The sequence below is a fragment of the Hylobates moloch genome, unplaced genomic scaffold (assembly GCF_009828535.3).
Source record: "Hylobates moloch isolate HMO894 unplaced genomic scaffold, HMol_V3 SCAFFOLD_4, whole genome shotgun sequence".
NCBI classification, from domain to species: Eukaryota; Metazoa; Chordata; class Mammalia; order Primates; family Hylobatidae; genus Hylobates; species Hylobates moloch.
Window position 1 is genome coordinate 29,468,173 of NW_026652279.1, and position 24,774 is coordinate 29,492,946.

Here is a 24,774-nt window from a genome sequence, read left to right on the forward strand (position 1 = left end):
CTGGTGCCATTGGAAAAAATGGTCTTTCTAAATAGTGTGTGAAATATGAAACTAGTGAAGAATAAAATCAATATGGAAATGTAAACTTCTATGAAAACATTTCCTTACTTAAATTTTCCCAAAATTTAAGTTTGTGCATTCTGAAATTTACAATGGCCATCAAACCCAGTGACTCAAAGCTATTGGAAAGATATCTGTCCTTTTAAATCCTACACTTACAGCTAAACAACATATGGGCTCTTTTCCCTTTATCTCTGGAAAAGCCCGACTGAGCTGGAATTTGCTCCCCGAAGGAAAGACATCAGGCAGAATCCGCAGAGAAAGGGGCTTAGGGACCCCAGTAGAAATAAAATCAGGATAGTAGTGCCAATTCATTTCTGGGGCTGCTGGAGAAGTTAGGCTTCTGGGATCATTCATCCATGTATCAATATTAATAAATTCGTCTATTGCTAGGACTGTCAGGAATAGCTAATGATGTAAAAGATCTGAACCAGTGTGTTCTTTCAGAGAATAAGTTAAAAATAATATTTTACAGAGTTAAAAAGAAAAGCACTTGGATTTTTTTTTTCCAATGGCTGGACTCAGTTGGCCAATACCCTTGTTTGCCCGCTGAGTAACTCTTTGGCTGGCAATTGATTTTTTTAAGAGCTGTGGTTGTGTGCTAGTTCATTAGAGTGTGAATAATTCTTCATATTAAGTTTTCATTTGTTTGTCTTAAATCGCTAAACCCTGCAGGAAAGCAGAATATCTTTGACAGCTTTCAAACTTCACTTCTATCACACACAGCACTCCACCAGCACCTCTAGGAAGCAGTGGTTCAAAAGGCACTGCCCCAAGACCTGGCCAGCATGTAAGAGCGTTAGTTTAAAATCTCCAGTTCATCCTAGAGTAGTCATTTTAAAAGGAAAAAAAGAAGTGGGGAAGTCCTATAGAAAGCAATGGAAAGGGAAAAGTTCTCAACCCAGAATCGGGGCTTAGGTTCTAGTTCTCGGTTTGCTATAAATGGCACTTTGACTTTGGAATGTCTCTGGCTTCCGTTTATTGATTAGTCAGAGAATGATGGGGCAGATTACTTCTGAAGACCCCTTATGTCCTCTAAATCTCATGGTTCTCAACAAGAGGGAAACAGGAACAACAGGGGCAGAAACCAACAAGAGGCTGAGGAAACCAAACCAAAGAGTTTTGGATTGTAGCTAACCGAGGAGAACCATGTGTGTCAAAGGTGATGAAAGTCAGATGTATAAAAAGGAAGAAGGAAACAAAATGAAAATGATGAGCCCTAAGAATTCAGTGTTTTCCCTGGTAAAACTAAGAACATCAGGAAAGCCACACTCGATGAGGCCCACATTTTTCCAAGCCAGTTTTTACACTTGTTACCTCAAGTGATTGTTTGAGAGAGGGTAGAAGGGTTGACTACACTCACTCAATCTGCCAAATTAGAAAAGTCACCCAGAATACCCTATGCTTTTTGAGTGATTTTCATGTTTATCTCCCTTAGCTTGCTATTTTGTTATTCAAAAGGAGTGTAAACTTAGAGCATTCAAGTATAATACCTTTCATAACTCATGTTAAAATGCTGATGTTATTGGATTTCTCATTAACACTACTGTTGTATTTCTCCATTCAAAAAGGTAAAAAAAAAATTAGCTACTCTATTTTCATCATTAATCCCATTTACTCCATTGTCTTTGTATTCTACATAGGAAGCATGCCATAGATCTATAATTGAATTTACTCATCTATATAAAACAGTACTTTTAATCCCATCCTGAAAATCAAAATATATTTTTGAGAATCAAAATATGTCAAAATTGAAAATCAAAATATTGAAAATTGAAATATATCAAAATTAATTATATTTGATGTATCCCTCAAAAAATTGATCTCTCCTTACAGAAATCGTTTTGCTTTCCTGGAAAAACACTGGGTTCAAGTGCAGCTTTCTTCATTCCATTCTGGTCTGTCTAGTATATGAAAAGCACAAGCACACAATGACCAGTGACAGATTCACCATGAAGCTAATGAAGCTTCATGGGGCCCTTCCGTTGTGCAGAGCTCCTTCCAGTGCTTGGAGAAGGGCCCAAGCAATTTTATTCTCATAATTCGTAATATTTTCCTTAGAGAGGCCCCACTACTGTGTATATTTTATGCCCCACAAAACCTGAATTCACCCCATCATTTCCCAGTTGTAATTAAGCTTTCTTTCCTGTTAAGGAGGGATGCTTACCCAGCCCTTTGATGTAGGGTCTGAAGATAAATACACTGTTAGCCCCAAACTAGAAGTGTAAAATCATTAAGACAAAATTTGAGAATGATACGGCTCCTATAATGGCAATCTTTGGGTGATACTGTCCAAGCTGATGGAAAGTGTAAGGACTCCACTTTGCTTTGTAAAAAATACAAAAACACAGCCATGGAAGTGCAGTACATTTTGTATGGAACATTATACCACATTGTACCAAATGTCATGTTAAATTAATGATTCAAGATAAAATGCAGACCAAATTTGACCAGGGTTTTAAGAGGTTCTCTCTCCATAAAGCAGGCTGGCCACGATCTTCTCACTAGGTTTGAGGGTAAGGAGGTCCCCTGTGAAATATGAAAAGTGAACTGTCTGCTATCTAAGAATTGGTGAATTGGTTGCAAAGAAAGGCAGACCACGCCCACCCAGGGATCACTCTTGCAGTTTGACAGATCTACCTGGAGGCTGTAAGAATCTATGCAGCCTTCAGAAATGCAGTGAAAACAGTATAATCAGATATGACTAGTGAAAAAAAAAATGACTAGTGTCATTTGCATGTCAACACCCAGAATTCTCTGTCAATTTACCTCTTCTTCAGAAGGCAGAAAGGATTGAAAAAGCTGAAATGGGGCCGGGCACAGTGGCTCATGCCTGTAATCCCATCACTTTGTGAGGCAGAGGTGAGTGGATCACCTGAGGCCGGGAGTTCAAGACCAGCCTATCCAACATGGTGAAACCCCATCTCTACTAAAAAAAAAAAAAAAAAATAGCCGGGCATGGTGGTGGGTGCCTATAATCCCAGCTACTCTGGAGGCTGAGGAGAATCGCTTGAACCCGGGAGGTGAAGGTTGCAGTGAGCCTAGATCGCGCCATTGCACTCCAGCCTGGGCAACAGGAGCAAAACTCCATCTCAAAAAAAAAAAAAAAAACTGAAATGGTTTGGCATGATGATGGGGTGCTGATTCCTTGCTCTGTCCTTGAGTATTTACTGCCAGGAAATCCTGACCAACATCAATTGCCAAGGGGTTAAAGTCACATTGTTGTTAAATTGGGAGAGAAAATTAGCAGGATTCTGTGCCCTCTGTTCAACTATTACAGAGTTTCGAAAACAGGAACCTGGAGCTTTATATGAGGGGACAGGGGAAGTAAAGGGGAAGAGTGACAAGGGTGATTTATCAGGGCATAGTTCCAGATAAATCACTTACATGGAGGTGAAAGAATTTCATGCATATGTTCTGTGCCAAGAAGCCAAATGGTTGAGCAGAAGCTTATCTGAAAGTTGAAGTGGGCAGTTCTGGGTACAGTCTTTCCACATGTGAAAAGGTGATGATTTTATATTCATGTTATTTGTACTCCTGCATGTGCAGTTGGTCTTTTCAGGTGTCCAGACCATCATTTCTCATGACATTAAAGAAAGTCAATAAAGGCTAGTTGTGGTGGCTTACACCTGTAATCCTAGCACGCACTTAGGGAGGCCAAAGCAGGACGATCGCTTGAGCCCAGGAGTTAAAGACCAGCCCGGGCAACATAGCAAGACCTCATCTCAAAAAATGAAATAATTTTTTTTAGAAAAAGAAAGTCAATATTTCATTAATATAAATTGTAATACACTATAAAATGCCTGGAGGACAAGAAACACGTTTTCTCTAGGTTCTGTGGAAGCATCATTATCCATTCAAATTTTTCTCATAATTAGAACCTGATGTTCTGGAAAAGTACAGTAAATTTTCATTGATGTTACTTGCTCTGTCCCCCTTGTATTCCTCCCATTAATAATATTAATCCTGAAAAGAAAAAAAAGAAAAAGGAAAAAAACCACCCAAGCAAAATGTTTAAGACATACGGTAAGGACAGTTTGGTCCCAATTTCCTTGAAAAATTACAGCCACCAAGTAAACCTGTTTGGGGGTCCTCACATCTGTCCTCTTTTGGAGTTTGCTAAGTAGTACAGTTGAAGTGAATTTTTTGGTAACAAAAGTAAAAACTTCCAGAATAACTCCAGTAAAGGGTGTTGATGTGACGTAGAAGTTTGGAAATATATTTAACATCTGAGAGTCCTTAATGTTGGTGTTATTTCCTCCACTTTAGAACAAACTTAATCTTTTGATGAAAAATCATAGAGTTCCATAGATATGAATAGAATCTCCAACCAGTGCCTCTTGAAGCCGGCTGCCACGGCCACTCATGCACCTTCTGTCTGCCCTTTCAGGAGAGAATTCTCAGCATCTCTGCTCAAAACAGTCTTTACTTTTAGTCCATCAGAGACTTCATGTTTGTCGTGCATGCACACTCACACCTCTCCACACATATGCCCACTCCCCACACACATCCTGCTTCTGAGAAATGCAACTAGAATTTCCTCTGGAGAAGAGATGGAAACCCCTGATTGAGAAATTTAAGGCCTAGGAAAGGTAAATGACTTTTCTTAAGTCACATAGCTCACCACAGAACCAAAGCTGAAACCTAGATACCGTCAGCTCTTCTTCCAGTGCTTTCAGGTATACAAGTATTTGAACAGGATTCAAGGTTTAACTCCTTATGTGTCATTCAGTGTATCCGGTGTAAGTAAAATGTTGCCCCTTAGTCAGAACAGCCTTGAGAATTTCTCAATGACTACAAACCTTGGTTAGTTCTATGCAAGGGAAGTAAGAGAGAGAGAATGTCATGACCAAACGACTTAACTTTTGAAGGCAGCCTATTGCAAACTTGAATAATTGGGACATGTATTTTATTGATTGACCTATAAGGACAGATTTTTCTTTTTTTTTTGAGACGGAGTCTTGCTCTGTCACCCAGGCTGGAGTGCAGTGGCGCACTGCAAGCTCCGCCTCCCGGGTTCACGCCATTCTCCTGCCTCAGCCTCTCCGAGTAGCTGGGACTACAGGCGCCTGCCATCACGCCCAGCTAATTTTTTGTATTTTTAGTAGAGACCGGGTTTCACCGTGGTGTCGATCTCCTGACCTCGTGATCTGCCCGCCTCGGCCTCCCAAAGTGCTGGGATTACAAGCGTGAGCCATCGCGCCCAGCCTATAAGGACAGATATTTTAAAATATAAATTCAAAACTGTATTTTTGCAGCATTCACCTATAGGCCTTCTATATCTGCTCTTTATGAAATAGATGGCTTCCAGAGCATTAAAAAAAGAAATAGACATTTTCTTGGTTCAAGAGCTCTAATCTGCTTTCAGAGTGATTTTTAATAGTTAAGCATATTTTATGTGCACATAGTTTCATTTCTGATCTGAGAGGATTTCATCTAAAACGGAAAAGTTATTACCTGTGAAGGAGAACAAAGGAAAAGGAAAAAAATATTTTAAGAAAAAAAAATTTTTTTAAACCTGTAAAGTTACTTTATGTTCAAGTGGGTATTTTCAACGCTGAGTTGCTGAAATGATTTTTTATTGAAAGAAGGTTAAAAGTGTATTTCATTGAAAGCCAAGATAAACAGTAGATTTTGTATCATTTTAAAAATCAACAATCTGCCGGGCGTGGTGGCTCATGCCTGTAATCCCAGCCCTTTGGGAGGCCAAGGCGGGCAGATCACTTGAGTCCAGGAGTTCAAGACCAGCCTGGCCAACATGGTGAAACCCCGTCTCTACTAAAAATACAAAAATCAGCTGGGTGTGGCAGTGCATGCCAGTAATCCCAGCTACCCAGGAGGCTGAGGCAGGAGAATTGCTTGAACCTGGGAGGTGGAGGTTACAGTGAGCCCTGATTGTGCCACTGTAATTCAGCCTGGGCGCAGAGTGAGACTCTGTCTCAAAAACAAACAAACAAATAAATAAATAAATAAATATAAAAATCAACAATGAAGACTCCCAGACAAAAGAAATCAGGATTCTTAGCCAGTCATAGGTAAAGTGTTATAGTGTAAATTGAAGGGAAAGAAGACCAAAATTGGTGAAATATGTTTGGTCCCAGAAGATAATTAAGATGAATAAAAGAACTTGAGAGTATTTTCTCATTGTTAAGCATCTTCAGCTTTAAAGATTTTAGTTAGCAAAGCAAGTTTACATAAACAGTTTTCTGAACTGGGATGGCATTCACTGTGAGTTAGAAATCTCCAAGTCACCCACGTTTTCCCTGTTTTATTTGCAGCCATTCGTTATCTATGACATGAATTCCTTAATGATGGGAGAAGATAAAATCAAGTTCAAACACATCACCCCCCTGCAGGAGCAGAGCAAAGAGGTGGCCATCCGCATCTTTCAGGGCTGCCAGTTTCGCTCCGTGGAGGCTGTGCAGGAGATCACAGAGTATGCCAAAAGCATTCCTGGTTTTGTAAATCTTGACTTGAACGACCAAGTAACTCTCCTCAAATATGGAGTCCATGAGATCATTTACACAATGCTGGCCTCCTTGATGAATAAAGATGGGGTTCTCATATCCGAGGGCCAAGGCTTCATGACAAGGGAGTTTCTAAAGAGCCTGCGAAAGCCTTTTGGTGACTTTATGGAGCCCAAGTTTGAGTTTGCTGTGAAGTTCAATGCACTGGAATTAGATGACAGCGACTTGGCAATATTTATTGCTGTCATTATTCTCAGTGGAGGTAAGATTTGTCTTTTGATCTTCTATGAAAGAGGGTAGGATGATGGTGGGGCGGCCAAAAGAATTTTGGATTTCCTTAGTGTTAGTCTGCGTTGTCACTTTAAGTGCCAGTGGCGTAATGACATGAATCATCACTACACGTGCAAAACACTGTACCAAGAAAGAGTATCATAGGTTTGCAGTGTGAAGGTAATAAGTAACCCAGGATCTTCTTTTTCATCCCTCAACAATATATTTTTTCCAGTCAAATGCCCTCTTCTCCTTTTTCTTTTTCTTTTCTTTTGTCTCTTTCTTTTCTTTCCAGAAAGGAAGATTAGAGGCCAATCTAATCTTTGGTTCCTGTAAGTAATGGCATGTATAACTTTGCTGAAGACAATGCTCACTTTATGTAGAGAAGGGACTACTAAGTATTTCTGGTCAAATCATGCTCCTGCCCCACCATCAGTAAGATACTACTTTGAATTGCTTTCATGATATCACGAATTAAGGAATACCTACTGACCTCCACCCACTCTCTTGTGTGGATTCCTCTGATGGCTTCCCTTAAAGTACCTTTGTGAGGTAGTTGGTTGTGATTAAGAATGCCATCTGAACCAAACACACAACATAGACATAAATTTAGTTATTTAGCAATTTGTTGTATTTTTGGCCCTGCAAGTACATGATCTGACTAACCAATTCCAAAAGCCAGATTTTCTTCTGAGTGTGACTTTTTTCTTTTTTTTCTTTTTTTTTTTTTTTGAGACAGGGCCTCACTCTCTCACCCAGACTGGAGTGCAGTTGCACAATCATAGCTCACTGTAGCTTCTAACTGCAGTTAGTAAGCTGTGATCATGCTACTTCATAAAAGTAATACGTGGCCATTTTACAGTTGGGCTCAAGTGATTCTTCTACCTCAGCCTCCCAAGTAGACAGGACTACAGGTGCACACCAACATGCCCTGCTAATTTTTAAAATTTTTTTGTAGAGATGAGGTCTCATTATGTTGCCCAAGCTGATCTCAGATTCCTGACCTCAAGCAATCTTCTCGCCTTGGTCTCCCAAAGCGCTGGGATTATAGGCATAAGCCACCATGCTCAATCTAAACGTTAGTTTCATTAGCCTCTCATGAGTAGAAGAAAGTTTTACTTTCATCTCTCTGTATAAAAATTCTTTTTAAGTAGCAAGTTTTCCTATTGAAGTGGACTTCAGGTGAGCTTTTTGTATGTACTCTACAGTGTATCCTCTGTGAAAAACCCATCGGGGGTAGTGGTAAACTGTGTATAACTGCACAATGTATTATAAAGAGCACGATCCCTGTGTTGTCTTTTGTTGTCCAGTTGAAAGGAGAATGTTTCTGAAATCAGGTGCATAGTGCAGTAGTCATAAGAATAGCAAACACTTATTTAGTACTTGCTGTGTGCCAGGCAGTGTTCTAAGCACTTCATGCATATTTATTCAATCCTCACAACAATTCAGGGAAGTAAGGACCATTTTACAAATGAGGAAACCAAAGCACTGAGAGGTTTTCTCATTTGCCCGAGGTCACGTGGCTAGCAAAAGATGGAGACAGGATTGTGAGCCAGGCATGCTGGCTCACACTCTACACTCACTACCATCACATCATGCGGAATACCGGCCTTTAAATGCCTAGGGTGCAAATAGATCACAATATGGCATAGTTTACCTTTGGAGCTGTTAAGTCCAGGGTCAAGTCGTGATTCACTTTAAAATAACGACTTGATATTATGGGTTTTTGTTGTTGTTGTTGTTGTTTTTTGTTTTTGAGGTGAAGTCTCGCTCTTGTTGCCCAGGCTGGAGTGCAATGGCACGATCTCGGCTCACTGCACCCTCCACCTTCTGGGTTCAGGGGATTCTCCTGTCTCAGCCTCCCGAGTAGCTGGGATTACAGGCACATGCCACCACACTTGGCTAATTTTTGTATTTTTAGTAGAGACGGGGTTTCATCATATTGGTCAGGCTGGTCTCGAACTCCTGACCTCAGGTGATCCACCTGCCTCGGTCTCCCAAAGTGCTGGGATTATAAGCATGAGCCACCATGCCCAGCCGACATTATGTTTAATAGAACAAAAATATACTATCTGGCATGGTTTAATATCTTGACCAAATCTACTTCCTAAATTAATCCCTGGCTTTCTGGTATCTTTGATTAATTCAGCTAAAAAGGATGAGATTCCAGTATATAAGAGGTTTGCCAGAAGAAAAATATTAAATTTTGAAAAACCAGGTTAGAAAAACAGTTAATATTATTTGTCTAGTATTTTATTTTACTTCATTTTATTTTATTTTATTTTTTGAGATGGAGTTTCGCTCTTTTTTTTTTGAGACGGAGTCTCGCGGTCACACAGGCTGGAGTGCAGTGGCGCGATCTCGGCTCACTGCAGGCTCCACCCCCACGGGGTTCACGCCATTCTCCTGCCTCAGCCTCCCGAGTAGCTGGGACTACAGGCACCCGCCACCTCGCCCGGCTAATTTTTTGTACTTTTAGTAGAGACGGGGTTTCACCGTGTTAGCCAGGATGGTCTCGCTCTCCTGACCTCGCGATCCGCCCGCCTTGGCCTCCCAAAGTGCTGGGATTACAGGCGTGAGCCACCGCGCCCGGCCTGAGATGGAGTCTCGTTCTGTCTTGCAGTGGTGCGATCTCGGCTCACTACAACCGGGTTTTCCGCCTCCCGGGTTCAAGTGACTCTCCTGCCTCAGCCTCCCTAGTAGTTCGGATTACAGGAATGTACCACTACACCCAGCTAATTTTTGCATTTTTAGTAGAGACAGGGTTTCACCATGTTGGCCAGTCTGGTCTCAAACTCCTGACCTCATGATCCACCTGCCTCGGCCTCACAAAGTGCTGGGATTACAGGCATGAGCCACTGCACTGAGACTATTTATCTACTATTTTAAGGCACATTTTATTTTTAATAAAATTTGGAAATATATTAATATTTAATTTATTTCAAATATTTTTCCTAAGCATACTATATATCCCATGTCTATTCTTTTCACTTAGTCAATTTCCCATGTCATTACATACTCTTTGTTAATACTTTTTGTTAACTTTTTAAATAAAAGTAATACACAGTCATTTTATAATTGAAAGAGTACCGAAAGGTATAAGTGAAAAGTAAAGGGCTTTGCCCTCCGGACAAAATAGAATTAACGAAGTCCTATTTTTCCTATCAAGAAGTTTACATGAACACTCACGTATATAGCTATATACATACACATATGTGTACGTTCATAGCAGTTTGTATTCCTACCCACATATACGAAGGGAAGCATTTGAAATGAGCCATTCAAAGGTACTTAGTTTCTACTAGGCAAGGTCTAGACAAGAAACAGTCATGAGAATTCTGGGCTTTATGAAGTGAGATCTGAATCTCAGGCATCTATCGAGGATGAGATCCACCTCCCCGATTGTGCTTCCTTAGAGTAAGACAAAATTTCTCAATTAGTTTTTCCTCCTATTCCAGATTTTCCATTCAGCTAAGCAAGAGGCTTTCATCCACTAAACAAATTTCTGATCCTACCCAATCTTAACAAGAGTGATTGTTTTCTCCTCTGCAATTTAAAGTCTATCAATTACTTTGGTGGTTTCAGAAAGAAGTGCTTTTGTTGGGGATCCAGTTGGCCTCATTCTGAGCTGGCTGTGGACTCACCGAAGAACTTCACTTCAGCAAAGGCACTTAGGGCCCCAGACTAAAAGAAAGATGAGCAAGATGTGCATCATCTAAGAGTTGCGGGGGTAAGGATTTGGGGATTAATGGGGGTGTCCCTAGAGGACCCAAAGATGAGATTTTTAGATGAAAGTAATTGATTTGACCCAACTCAGTATTTGCTGGGGAAACTGGAGTTGCTACCTAAGATTGCTGCCATTGAACTTCAGCCTTAAAAACTGCTGATACTATTCGATTGGTACTTAGATTCGCCTGGGCTTAGCATCTCTGCTGTTCACTCAGCTCGCAAACCAAGCTGCTGAGAAAGATGACCTAGTTCTTCTTGAGTCTTTCTCCCCTCTCTCTTTCTCCCCTGAGCTTGGGGGCAAGAATTAGACTAAATGAAAGGAACAGCAACCTATTCTAGAACCAAAGTTCAGGACTTGGTACATTTTTAAGAGCATTTCATGTTCATTCTCTCATTCGATCCTGACAGTGCTCCTGGGCTTTTAATTCTCATTTCACAGAAAGAAAAGTGAGGGTCATAAACTTAAGCGATTTGTCTGAGATCTAACAAACTAGTGCCACCGTGGAACTAACATTGAAACCTGGGTGTCCTAACTGTCCCCTCTGGCCCTGGCCAGTGGATTGCGGTCAGCACACTCACTCTTGTGTTGGTGGCTGCAACCTGTTCTCTCTTCACTATATCCCTAAAGTAGGCCCATACCTAGAAGCCAGGAACAGCGCTTCCTTGGTCATAACTTCCCTTGCACTCCCTAGTCTTACTGACAGGCTGGGCGGTGTCAAGAGTAATAAAACTGTCTCCAGCAAAGCCATGTTTGCAACTGGCGCCGCAGCATCATGCCAGCCACCCTAGCAAACTCCCAAAACCTACCCAGCAGCCAAAGCCAAGCATAAAGCTCAGTGAAGCTGACAAGCCCCAGGACACTCTGGTGGATGTTTTGCCCCCTTGAGTGTTTGCTGTTTTGTGAAGAAAAAGTGTAGGAGAGTTCCAGCTGGAACTCTGCAGCAGGCAAAAGCTCTTTTTGTTAATTCAAAACAGTTTGGAATCCATTTCAGTTCTTCCTAAACCTCCAAGATATGGGGGAGGAAATTCACTGGATTTTACAATATATTTTTCAAGGCAAATTGCCATCGCTGTCCTAATGACAGAGAAGCTGCCGATATCACTACAACGGCCGCAGATGGCAAGTCATCCAGCCTCCTCCTGTGCCCTCCTGAGTCTGGCTTGGTGACGCAAACCACCTCGAGGGCGGCTCCTTCTTTTTCCAGCAGTCCCAGCACTGTTCCTTCTCTGTGAAGCCACTGTGGATGGCTGTTCTTGGCATGATCATAGACTTTTCTGCTGTTGAGTGGGCAAGGAGAATAGGGTAGAAGCAGGGGAATTGTTCTCATTGCTATGCATTCATAGATCAAAGAGGAGCAGATATTTTATGTTAATTGGATAACACCTAGTTCTATCAGGTCAGTAACCTGGGGTCCCTGGGGCTCCCCCATGGGTCATACCAGATAGATAGATTTTTTAAAAATTTGTTGGAATTGGCCGGGTGCGGTGGCTCACGCTTGTAATCCCAGCACTTTGGGAGGCCGAGGCGGGCGGATCTTGAGGTCAGGAGATCGAGACCACGGTGAAACCCCGTCTCTACTAAAAATACAAAAAAAATTAGCCGGGCGTGGTGGCAGGCGCCTGTAGTCCCAGCTACTCTGAGAGGCTGAGGCAGGAGAATGGCGTGAACCCGGGAGGCGGAGCTTGCAGTGAGCCGAAATTGCGCCACTGCACTCCAGCCTGGGCGACAGAGCGAGACTCCGTCTCAAAAACAAAAACAAAAAATTGTTGGAATTAAAGTAGAATCAAAGCCTAGTGGTAGCCCAGAATAAGTTATTCAATAAATGCATGTTGAGTGAATAATCATCCAAAATGATTATAATACTACCTACCATTCGTTGAAAGCTTCAGTATGTGGGAGAATCTGTCCTGGGCACTTTATATACACCCATAATCTGTTTGGGTTTCTTGGTAGGAAGACTACATGGCTGCATACATGGTCTTTTATTACCTCCATTTTATAGATGGAGAAAATGGAAATTTAAAGAGGTTAAGCAGTTTGCCAAAGGTCACAGAGCTACTAATCGGTGAGGTCAAGGTTCAGACCCAGGTCTCTCAAACTTTAAAACTGGTGCACTTAACCATTAGACCCTACTTTTTGCATATTGAGGTGTGGAAGCATCTCAATTAATTGCTTCAGTCTTAGAGTTCTTTGGCAGTTATCAAAAACTGCCTATTTCCATATTGCCTTCAGATATTATAATTAAGAATTTCCAAGGCCAGGCACAGTGGCTTATATCTGTAATCCCAGCATTTTGGGAAACCAAAGTTGGAAGATCCCTTGAGCCCAGAAGTTTGAGACCAGCCTGGGCAACATAGGGAGACTTCATCTCTACAAAAAATACAAAAATTAGCCAGGTGTGGTGGTGCATGCATGTGTAGTCCAAGCTACTCTGGAGGCCGAGGGAGGAGGATTGCTTAAGCCCAGGAATTTGAGGCTGCAGTGAGCTGTGATTGTGCCACTGCACTCCAGCCTGGGCAACAGAGTGAGATCCTGTCTCAAAAAGAAAGAGAATCTCCAGATTATAGTTCAGATATTACGTACTAATATCCAAAGCCCTCCTTAAGACACCATTTTAATCTGTCTAACAAAATTAACATCCTAGGTTTTGAAAATTACTTGAGGAAGGAATAGGGCCTGGTGATAGTGCTGAAGACTGGTGTTCTGGTTCTTTAATTTGTTCAGCCAGTAGGTACCTGGAAATAATGGTACTGTTTGCAGAACGCCCCACAAAAATGGACAGTCAACTTTAAATAACTAAGTAAACACATCTCTGCTTAATCAGATACCATCTTATACTAGGTTCTAATATAGATAAGTGGTTACAGAAAAATTTATGAGAGGAATGTTAAATTGTTGAAATACCATCCAGTCCTTTCATTTCTTCCTGCCCTTCAGAAACAAACAGAATAACCCTGACGCAGCTGTCACGGCAGAACACTCATTCCAGCTCACAGAACACCAGTGTTCAATCAGCACTGACTTTGAGGAGCACCGGGTTTGGGAGTATTCATCTCTCTTCCCTGTCCCATAGCTGCCCTTCAAACTCCTGAGACTATTCCCAGCTCTAAAATGGAAAGGGTCATCTTCTCTCTGGAACAAAAGACAGGATGCACTTGCTTGAATAGGCCAATACTTTCCTGGAGGAAACTCCGGCTTATGGAGCCTCTGCTTCTGCACAGCCCAGTGCCTTCCACCTCCTCTTCATCTGCTAGCACCTACATTACTAGTTAACTGGAGAGGAGACCAAACCCAAAATATTACAAAACATAGATATTAAAAATACTGTGAACAACAATCAGCCACTTTCTCCCACCTCTCCTGTACCAGCTAAATATTTAGCTCCCTCACCCGTAGAGTGTTTTTGGACAAGACAGGCTGGTGCCTACATGGTGAAAGTTGTTTTTCTCTCTTTTCTTGTAATATTGCAAATAAACAAGGGTATCTGCTTTCTCTTGAGCAGGACAACAGCCAAAGAGTGTTATTGCATAGTTTCCTGTCCCCTATCTGGGCTACGATTGTGTCTGAGAGTAATAGCACTTATTTATTAACTGGAAGAAATTTTACGGGCACCTATGTTGTTTCTGCATAGCTTGTGAGGCTCCTCTCTTAGGCCACACCTCTCACCATGCCCCCACAGCTAGTTGGCAGAATGGCTTTGAATAATGACTCGCTTTGAGTTATCTAGAAATGTCCCATTAGTTCACTATTTTCATAACCCCATAGACTTGGTTTGACAAGGGTGAGGTTTATTTATGAGTTCTCAACTGGCACCCAATTTTTAAAAACCACAGAGCTGGGGGCGGGGATAGAATGATGGGGAGGAGATGAAACATCCTAGAATCATCTGATATACTTTAAACATATACATATACAGGCTTTTGTTGTTTGTAAAATATAGAAGCATCTTTATCTGTGACTGGTTGAGAAATAAAATCCCTTCCCCAGCCCAGGCATGGTAGGCTGGGATCATCCCAGTGAGCGAGCAAGCAATTTGATTTGCCCTCAGAGACTGACTATGGGGTCGAATGCTGAGTCATTCCTGTCCCCACACCAGCAGTCCTGGAAGAGGCTCAGTCGGTCAGTCAGTGGGCTGCTTTCTGGAGCACTTTATCATTTTGGGCTCTCACAATGTGTGTTTAAACTCTGAGTGACCCCAGGCAGTCTTCCAGACTGGCACAGTTCACCAAGACGTTCAGACAGATCATCTGCAAGTGAGGAAGAATGAAAACCCAGCACTGGTTCAAATCACTCCTAACAGATAGAGGTAGTGAAGGCATCACTCAGTCCTAGAGAAATCTTTGGAGGGCTTGCCAGCATCACAAGTAGGTAGACCAGAAGAGGCAGACTGGCCCAATGCAAAGCCCTGGAATCAGAGGGACAGGAGTTCCAAATCCCCACTCTCTCTCTTCCTAGATGCGTGCTTGCAGCAATTATTTACCTCCCTGAGCCTTAATTTCCTTATCAGGACCCGGAGCAAACCAAATAACATGATGTGAAGCCTCTGGCACAATGCCTGGGACATGTTCAGCACACAGTAAATGCTAATTTTCCCTTTTGCCCTATATGATATGATTTGAAGCAGCGCCACTCAATCCTGCCAGTCACATTGCTGGAAATGCCACCAACAGTCATTCTTAAGATCACTTATTACAATATAAATACCCCTAGGAGATAACAGCTAATCGCTTTATCAGCTATCGCTTTAAGGGGATTAGGTGTGGATTGAGAACAAAACCCAGAAGGAAAGAGATCCTGGAGGAAGGGGAGGGCCTCGAAGTGGGGAAGATTCGGACGTCCTGTGGCCCCCGAAGGAGATGGGGAATGGCAGGACTGCTGGATTCCCAGCCTTCAGGAATTCCCATGAACTTCTTGGGGACTTCATGTGTTTAGACCATATTTAGAGAGAATGCCCGTGTTCTGAGATCACAGGTTTTTCTCAGAGACATTGGGAAGGAGGACAGCGGGGGAGCCAGGTGGGGAGAAGTCATACCTGGCAGCTTTTGACTTCACTTACTGCCCTTCGTGTGCTGTTGCCATTTCCAGAGGTTGAGGGAGTAAGGAAGGGTAGGAGTTCTTAGTCTTCCCTTCTCTCTTCCTTTCCCTCCCCTTATCCTGCCCAGAGCATCGCAGGGTAGAGCCACCAGATGGATTCAGGGCATGGACATGGCAGGTTAGTGGGAGACTTGGAAGGGATCGTTCTTACTATTTCAGCACCACCCTTCTTCCTCTACCTCCCACCCCGCATTTCCAGCCCCAATCAGATTCCTTCTTGGACAGAGAAGGAGCAGAAATGTACATACATCACTAGGCTTAAGAGGGGACTGCAGACAGCTCCCTGGTCTTGACAAAAAGGTGGGGAGCAAACCGCGTGGCTGGACGTAAATTGAGTGACCTGGAATGACTAGAATGACAGGGGGCCCCTAACCCCAGGGTGCACAGAGGTAGGGACACAAGGGCTTCCCAGGGTGGGACAGAAATCTCAGGTTCCATTTTCACTCTGAGAGACCCGGAAATGACAGAGCCCATGCTCAGTTTCCACTCGTGGTGCTGTCGAGTGGAGGGGCTTTGAACATGGCACACAGGAAAGGGTTGCCCACCCCGTCACCAGATGGGCTTGTGCTCTGTTTTGTGGTTTGGGAGTTGCTTATTGGAGGTGGGAGTGGAGTGTTGAGATGAGGCAAGTTGAGATGTAATCGCTATTTAATGGGCAGATCAAAGAAAACATTGGCTGGTTTGATTTTTATTATGGTTATCCCGCTCCACCATCCTGGCCCAGTCATATATATTATTATCAGGCATAGATAGGGGAAGCAATTAAATGTGAAACTGTTATTTAAACCGGCAAGTGTCAGAATGTTAACCCACTTCAGAGTGAAGGCTCTACCAGCAACATGTGTGTTCACTGCAGAATGTGCTGGTTACAGATGATCTTTATCTGTTTGTCAAAGCATTTGCAAGATCTCTATATTATGTCATCCCCTTTCCCTGAAAGCAGCAGTAAACTACATTGCTCCTCAAATCATCCATGGCTCAGACCTCTGATTAATTTAAGCTGGCCCTGCTAGCGTTCTTATAAATCCCCAGCAAGGTGCAGGCCCAGGAGTGAAAGGGGAAAACATCCAGAAAGCAGCGGGGGGCGGAGGGGGAGAAGGCTGAAGAGAAAAGAAAAAGGCTGAAGGGAGCAATAATTGAGGAAGAAAGAATAGGAAAAATATAGAAAGGACCCAGGAAAATCAGAGAAATGAGAGGAAAAGAAAGTTAAGAAGAAAATGAGGCAAGTTTACAGAGCAGTAATGAAAATAGTAATAGCTAATTTACTGTACAACAGACACTGTGCTAAGCACCTTCCATATGTCCCTCAGTCCTCCAACCAACACTGAGTTAAATTACCGCTACAGCTCCAGTTGTTAAAGTGAGGAAACTGAAGTATAGAAAGGTTAAGGAACTTGCCCAAGGTTATCTAGTTTGCAAAGTTGTAATTCCAACTGCTTCTCACTCAGTTGGTAGTGTGCACCCTTGGCCACACATTAGAATCACCCAAGAGCTATTAAAAATCCTGAAGGTCATACCCCAGGCAAGTGCATCAGAATCTCTAGGGATGGGTCCCAGGCATTCGTTTGCTTTTTTAGTCTCCCCAGATAATTTTAATATGTAGCCAAAATTGATAATCCCTGCACTAGACCAAGCTCCGATTCAAATTTAAATATTAAGAGGACACATGTATAACTTTGCTGAATTATTTTTTCCTATCGGTAGGATGGTGGGAAGGAATTGCTATAGGCCACACTATGGTACTTTGCTGAATTCCGTTCAGGCCCGCTGTGATTCTGATGTTTGGATCAGAAAAGTACCCTCAAATTCCCAGCATCATTTCTTCAAGGAAGTAGTGAATTGGGGCACTGCGGGTTTTTTGTTTTGTTATTGTTCTTAAACCACCTTGCCTATGTGCACTCAACTACAGGAACGAGAAATTGCCTGAAACCCCAAACATGTCTGCATCAGGCATTATTTTTCTTGAGCTCCTGAATTTCTGCTCTAACCAAGAACAACTCAAAAACCTTCAATTTCCTGACTGTTGATATGCCACCCACTCCTACTTACACTCCTGACCCCAACCCCATGGAAACTGCCTTTATTTGAACAAACACAAGAATTGCAATATGTTCTAAAGTTCCTCTACCTATTTCATTCTCACCATACGCTTATGAAAGAAATGTCATTGTCTTGAAAACTAAGCCTAAACCCAGAAAGATTAGATGATTTGTCCACAGGCACACAGAAACTAAGTGGAAGAGCAACAGGACACAAGTCTTCAGTTTCCCAATCCACTGCCTCCTAGAACATGCCTGTGAACTTAGGGAGCAGTGCAATAAAGGAAACTTGAGAGGAAGCGCAAAAGGAACTTAAATTGCAAAGTCCTGGGTTCCCTAAGTAGCCCTGCCTCCCCTCCAGTTTTCAGCCCACACCTGAACTAAGGTCTTTGTCTGTGGATCAATTTACAGCTGCCCTGCTATCAGATTTATTTTTTGTTTGTTTGTTTGTTTTGTTTTGTTAACGCCCTAGGGACAGTCCGTTTCAGATTAGTCTCTGCTATCAGAGAGCCAATAGGGAAAGATGCGGAAAGCCGGGAGAGCAGCTCCTAGAATAGAGACAAAACCACCTGCATTTTTTCTGCCTCTCCTTCAGGACTCTCCGCTGTGGTCATCTGGTTCCCTAATTGAGACACCTCCTGAGAAAATCTGTGCTAGGGAACACCCAGCCCAGGTGGGCAGATCTCAAGAGGACCAGAACGTTTGAATCTGCTTCAGATAAACCCTCCACTTAACAGAACCAGATCTGGATGAGATGGAAGCTTTGTAGATTTGCCCATAATCAACTGTGCTCTGTAATCAATTCCAGGACCATGTGGATGGAGACCGGAAAGGTTTCTTTCCCAATTCTTCACAGCCTGGGGAGTAGGGAACTAGTAATTGACTCCAGCCTCCTCGAGTGCTAAGTCCTGGAGTCTGAGTCATACACACTTCCCAAAAGGGCCTTCTAGGCAGCCTACCCCAGCAGAGAGGACCCTTGGCCCTGGCCCTACTCCAAACTCAACTTTAACCTCAGCAAGGTGCAGGGAGAGGATCTCAGGCGGGCCTCTTGGGAACAGTGCCTCTGCAGGCACTAGGCTGTTGGGAATGGAAAGAGAAGAGAAAGGCCCTGGCACAGTCTGGGTGTTTGGATGGATTTCTGTGGCACAACTGTGGCACCTGGCCTAGCTCAGTAAAGGACTGAGTGTGCGTGGAGCAGAAAGGGGAAAGAGACTAGCGGGGAGCTCGTGACCAGTTGGAGGGTGGAGGGTAGGGAACAACCCTGGCAGATCCCTTTTGCCCTTGACTAGAGCTTAAAGACCAAAGGAAGCTTTTTGGTTGTTTAAGTAAGTCAGGTGTTCTAAGTTTAATGTTAATATGCTTTTTCAATTAGATGTTTGAGTATATTTCCCCAGTTGAATTATGTAGAGGGAATTACAAATGAGAATACATCTTACAATTTTTGAATTAGAATCTTTGAGATTATCTATTTAGTCCGGTCTGTTTTGTTTAGACAAGAAAATTGAGCCCAGTGATATTAATCAGTTTGCCCAAGGTCACAGAGCTGGTGAGTGAAAGCTTTAGATGTAGAATATGCAACTTTTCTCTGCTGCTCTCCTTCCCTAAACCATCTTGCCTTAACGGAGGCTCAGTCAGGGGGACAATGGGACTGATCTGTAAATGATCTAACTTGCCATTGCAGAAAATATACTTACTCCATGGCCACAAAATTTCAGCCCTTCAGCCAAGCTTCATCCATCACATCATAAAGAATAACTTGCCAAAGAGGGGTTTGAAAATCCAAACCAGATCCCTCTCCACTCCTAGAGAGGCCAGTTCCATGACACTGCACCGGAGCCAAGTGTTTCCAGCAAGCCCTGATCAGTTGCATGTTAGTCCTTGGTTGTATGATAAACGGGACCTAGTAGATTAACAACATCTCCTCAGCCCAAGGGCTGACCCCAGTGGTGCTGCTCAAGAGGAAGGAGGAGGCTGGGAGCAGTGGCTCCCGCTTATCATCCCAGCACTTTGGGGGGCTGAGGAGGGCAAATCTCTTGAGCCCAGCATTCAAGAGCAGCCTGGGCAATGTAGAGATTCTATCTCTACCAAAAAAAAAAAAAAGAAGCAGCAGCAGGTGGAGGAAGGAGGAGCCGCAGAAAGGCTCCAGGAGCCAGTGTCTAGTAAGCAGAGGCCTAGCCCAGGCAGAGTGGTCCCAGCCCAGGAGGGCCTCTCTCAGCACCTGTCTTTAGATGCACGTCTGCTCTGGCCTTTGAGGTGCACACATGTATCAAGCAGGAGGATCCGTAGTCATTAAACCAAGGTGCCAGTCTGGGGCCCAGCCTTCAGTGAAGCGTCAGTGGCTTTTTCATTCCCACAGAGCAACTGCGAGGAAGGCCCCATGCTCCCAGGGACCCAGTTCTCCAGGCCAGGACCAGATCATTTGTTCCTTCTCAGAATCTGAGATCTTTTGCTGATGGTTCCAAAATTGAATGCTGAAATCTAAAAAGAAAATTATACTTATTCTGGTCAATGGGATATGTTGGAGACCTGAGAGTGAAAAAATCAAGCTAAAGACCAGTTTCCTTCTTTAATGGAAAAAAAAGTAAGAAAGTTAACTTAGAAGAATATTTAGAGTTCTGAAAATCCCACTCTGAGACCACTCTGCCATCTCACATTGTTCTCTTGAGCCTCATCTCAATGGATAAAGGTCACTAGAGTTTATTAGACACAGGGAAACATCGTTTACAGGAGACTTCTTCATTGTGTAGGGATTCTGCCTTCAGGCCTGTTCACCAGCCAGGAGAATTGTGCTTTTTGATCCAGGGCTCTTGGCCAGAACAGCCTTCTCGCTCATTAACTCAGTCGACCAAATGCATCCTGTGTTTCCACTGGTGGTTCAGAACATAGTCTCTGCCCTCTAATACCTCATGGTCTAACGGCGGAGAAACAAGAAAGTCAGAACTTAACAATACAAGATAATAAGGAATAAGAGCAGAGACTTTGGAACCAGACAGACTTAGATCCAAATGTCAGCTCTGCATTTACTAGCAAGTGGCCTGTCTTGGTAAGATGCAACTTTTTTCTCTAAGTCTTAATTTCTCCCTCTGTAAAGTATGACCTCATGGGGTTATTGTGAAGATTAAATGGCATATTGTATATAAGGTCCTTGGCACGATCTTTGGAAAATAATAACCATTCAGTGAATGTAATCTACTAGTATAGTAGTGATTGAGGTGTTTATAGGGTGCTATGAGGGCCCAGAGAAAGGAGGTGAGACGAACAGGAGAGAGGAAGGGATACTGTTGAGGAAGGACTTCAGGATGGAATCCCACCACAGGCTGTATTTTGAAGAAATGGTTGAAGTCAGTAAGAAGAGTGAAGGGAAGGTGAGAATGTTTCAGGCAGGAGGAATAAAATCTGAGTAAGTGCAGAGTCCTGACAGGACATAGGGTGTTTGAGGAACTTGGTATGGAAATAGATTAAAATGGCTTAACATGGAGCAAAATGAAACAGAACTGAGGCTGGAGGATGACCAGGACCATGGTCCAGGTCATGAAGGATATTAAAGGTGGGTAAAACTCATACCATGAAGGAGAGAAGAGTTACAGTTTTTAAAAGAAAATAAATAGCCTTCAAGAGCTCAAATTTGAAATCAATATGAGATAGATGATCAAGTGAATGTTCTGTCTTCTTGGTGAGCCTGACTGAGAAAACCTTATAATCTAACCCAAGGCAACAAACTGAGAAATTAGAAAATAAAACTTAGAGATTAGAAAACAAAAACTGAAACCCAAACTTTTTACTTGGAAATTTGAAAACATGCTTCTATATAACTCTTAGGTTAAAAATGAAATCAAAATTGTAAGACAAGCTGTTTAGAAAAGAACTATGAGAGTACCATTTATCAAAACCCATGGGATGAAACCAAAGTGGCACTAAGAAGAAAATGTGGAGGCTTCAGTGCATTTATTAGAATACAAGGAATACCAAACCAAATGAATTAAGCATTCAACTCAAAAAAACTAGAAAAAGAGAAGAAAGTAAACCTAAAGAAAGTTTTAAAAAGAAATTCAATAAATTAAAAACAAAACACACAATTTTAAAAAACAGACTTGATTAATAAAACCAAAAGCTATGTTTTTTTTTAAAAAAGCAAAAAATAGATAAACCTTCGACAAATCAGATTTTTTTAATGAGAGAATGCACAAATAAAGAACTCTAAGAGCTGGGCACGGTGACTCATGCCTATATTCCCAGCACTTTGGGAGGCTGAGGCAGGAGGATTGGTTGAGGCCAGGAGTTTAAGACCAGCCTGGGCTACGTAGCAAGACCCCACCTCTACAAAAAATTTAGAAGTTAGTCTGGTGTGGTGGCTCATGCCTATAGTCCCAGCTACTTGGGAGGCTAAAGCAGGAGGTTCACCTGAACCCAGGAGTTGGAAGCTGCAGTAAGCCATGATCATGCCACTGCACTGGGCAACAGATTAAGACTCTGTCTCAAAAAAAAAAAAAAAAAAAAAAAAAGCATTAAGATTAAGTTAAGGAGCATGAATAAAAATAATACATTTCATATTCTAAGACAATATCATCTACAACTTTATTCCAATATAAATTACTGAAACTTTACCATATAAGTAGTAGAAATCCTGAATAGATAAAAACTATGGAAGAAAAATTAAAGATAGTGATAGATTTATCACCAAGCTCAGATGGTTCTGCAAACAAATTCTAAGAAACCATAGGGAACAGATCGTTACTGCGTTGACACAGAAGGCAAACCTCTCAACTCATTGTATAAGGCTAGTTAACATTGTTACTAAAACAGGCAAAGAATGGCCCCCAAAATAACTCTAAACCAATATCACCTACAAATACAAAAACTATATAAAATATTAGCAAGTGAATACAAGGGTATAAGGAAATCTATTAATGTAATTCACTGTGCTAGGTTAAGATAAAACCATAACTCTTCAGATATCATAGCTCTTTAGATAGAAAAATGTAAAAGCATTTGATAAAAATTCAACAACATTCCTGACTAAAACAAATTAAAATTTTAAAACCCCTGGAAAGCCAGGAGTAAAACATGTCCTCCGTAATCTATAGCAAACATCATAATTGCTGATAAACCATTAGAAGCATTTCCTTCAAAGTTAGGAATAAAACAAAAATTGCTACTGTTGCTACTATTACTTAATCCCATATTGGAGGTTTTAGCCAACACACTATGGCAAGAAGAGGAAATGAGAAAGGTTAACGCTGCAAAAGAAGAAATAAATAAAGCTACCATTGCTGATATAAGTATCCAAAAAAAAGTAGAAATCTATGATTAAAAGCTGTTTGAACTGACAAAAGTTCAGAAAATTGGAATCATTTCAATATACTAAAATCAATTAGTTTTCTACACATCAGCAGGGATATATTAGATGTAATGAAAATGAAGAGTCCAGTCACAATAGAAGCTGTAAAGTATTTGAGAATAAATCTAACAAGATCTACATAAAGAAAAAAGTAAAAATATTTAAAAGTAATTTAAGTTCACCATTTGCAAATTGAACTAAAGAAAAAATCTAAAGAAGAACTAGTGAAAATTGCTTGCAATCTTACCACTCAAAAGAAACCTCTGTTAAAATGTATCAGTATTTTAAAACTGTGTTTTGTCCTTTGGAAATATGCCATATTAAGCAAACATAGCATAAGCAAATTAAGCAAAGAGACAAACCTTTTTTTAAAAGCATATTTGTGAAAAAAGCATATTTGAAGCTATGATAAGAAACTGAGTAGAAGCTATAAAACATAGATTCATCAGGAAGGAGCAGAAGTTGAAAAGGAGATTTCTGGCTGGGCACGGTGGCTCATGCCTGTAATCCCAGCACTTTGGGAGGCCAAGGCGGGTGGATCACTTGAGGTCAGGAGTTTGAGACAAGCCTGGCCAACATGGTGAAACCCTATCTCTACTAAAAATACAAAAATTAGAAAGGCGTGGTGGTGAGCACCTATCATCCCAGCTACTCAGGAGGCTGAGGCAGGAGAATAGCTTGATCCCGGGAGGCATAGGTTGCAGTGAGCCGAGGTCATGCCACTGCACTCCAGCCTGGATGACAGAGCAAGACTCCATCTAAAAAAAAAAAAAAAAAAGAAAAGAAAAGAAAAGGAGATTTCTGAGTAGAAGAAACACGTTAGCAGAGGAAACTTCATTTGGGGAACGGGATTGTTTTGATGCCATGCTCCATCAGCTGACCACACAGATTCCATCCTGGCCAGAAAAAAGGCCCTGCAAAGAGCTCTGATCATTTTGGTTCTGATTCCATCCTCAGTTCTTACCCATTATCTGCTTACCCTTCCTCCCCACCTATTTAAGATACAAAGCAAAACAAACCAAAAACACAGATGAGTTGCTTAGTAGAGCTGCCTAGGCCTCCGAGGCAGGGCCCAGAGGATTTTTTGACTGAACCCCCTGTTGTGTTTTCCATATGTGCTTCCCCAGACCGCCCAGGTTTGCTGAATGTGAAGCCCATTGAAGACATTCAAGACAACCTGCTACAAGCCCTGGAGCTCCAGCTGAAGCTGAACCACCCTGAGTCCTCGCAGCTGTTTGCTAAGCTGCTTCAGAAAATGACAGACCTCAGACAGATTGTCACGGAACACGTGCAGCTACTGCAGGTGATCAAGAAGACGGAGACGGACATGAGTCTTCACCCGCTCCTGCAGGAGATCTACAAGGACTTGTACTAGCAGAGAGTCCTGAGCCACTGCCAACATTTCCCTTCTTCCAGTTGCACTATTCTGAGGGAAAAATCTGACACCTAAGAAATTTACTGTGAAAAAGCATTTTAAAAAGAAAAGGTTTTAGAATATGATCTATTTTATGCATATTGTTTATAAAGACACATTTACAATTTACTTTTAATATTAAAAATTACCATATTATGAAATTGCTGATAGTATTTGAAGACTGAGTCTTGTGTGTTTCCCACCCTCGCCCCCAGGCTTTCTTTTTTACCCCTTTTCCTTCTCCCCTCCCTCCATCCGTCCCTTCCTCCCTCCCTCTCTTCCTCCCTCCCTTCCCTCCTTTCCTTCTTCCTTTATTTTTCTTTTCTTTCTTAGACATTTTAAAATATGTGAGTGGAACTGCT

At 42.1% G+C, this 24,774-nt stretch overlaps 1 protein-coding gene across 15 annotated transcripts in view; it reads left to right on the top strand.

Annotated features, from left to right (window-relative positions):
• The window catches only part of PPARG (peroxisome proliferator activated receptor gamma), a 179,661-nt gene extending 155,088 nt beyond the window's left edge, over nt 1–24,573 (top strand). For 14 of the 15 annotated variants that reach the window (XM_058437279.1, XM_058437277.1, XM_058437274.1 and 11 more), the window contains 2 exons: nt 6,339–6,789; nt 24,126–24,573. In XM_058437279.1, coding sequence (XP_058293262.1) covers nt 6,339–6,789; nt 24,126–24,373 — 699 coding nt within the window. In that variant the 3' untranslated portion in view covers nt 24,374–24,573. The remainder of the gene's footprint in view (nt 1–6,338; nt 6,790–24,125) is intronic. The other variant, XM_058437285.1, reaches the window with a different exon arrangement.
• The last annotated feature ends 201 nt before the right edge of the window (nt 24,574–24,774 follow it).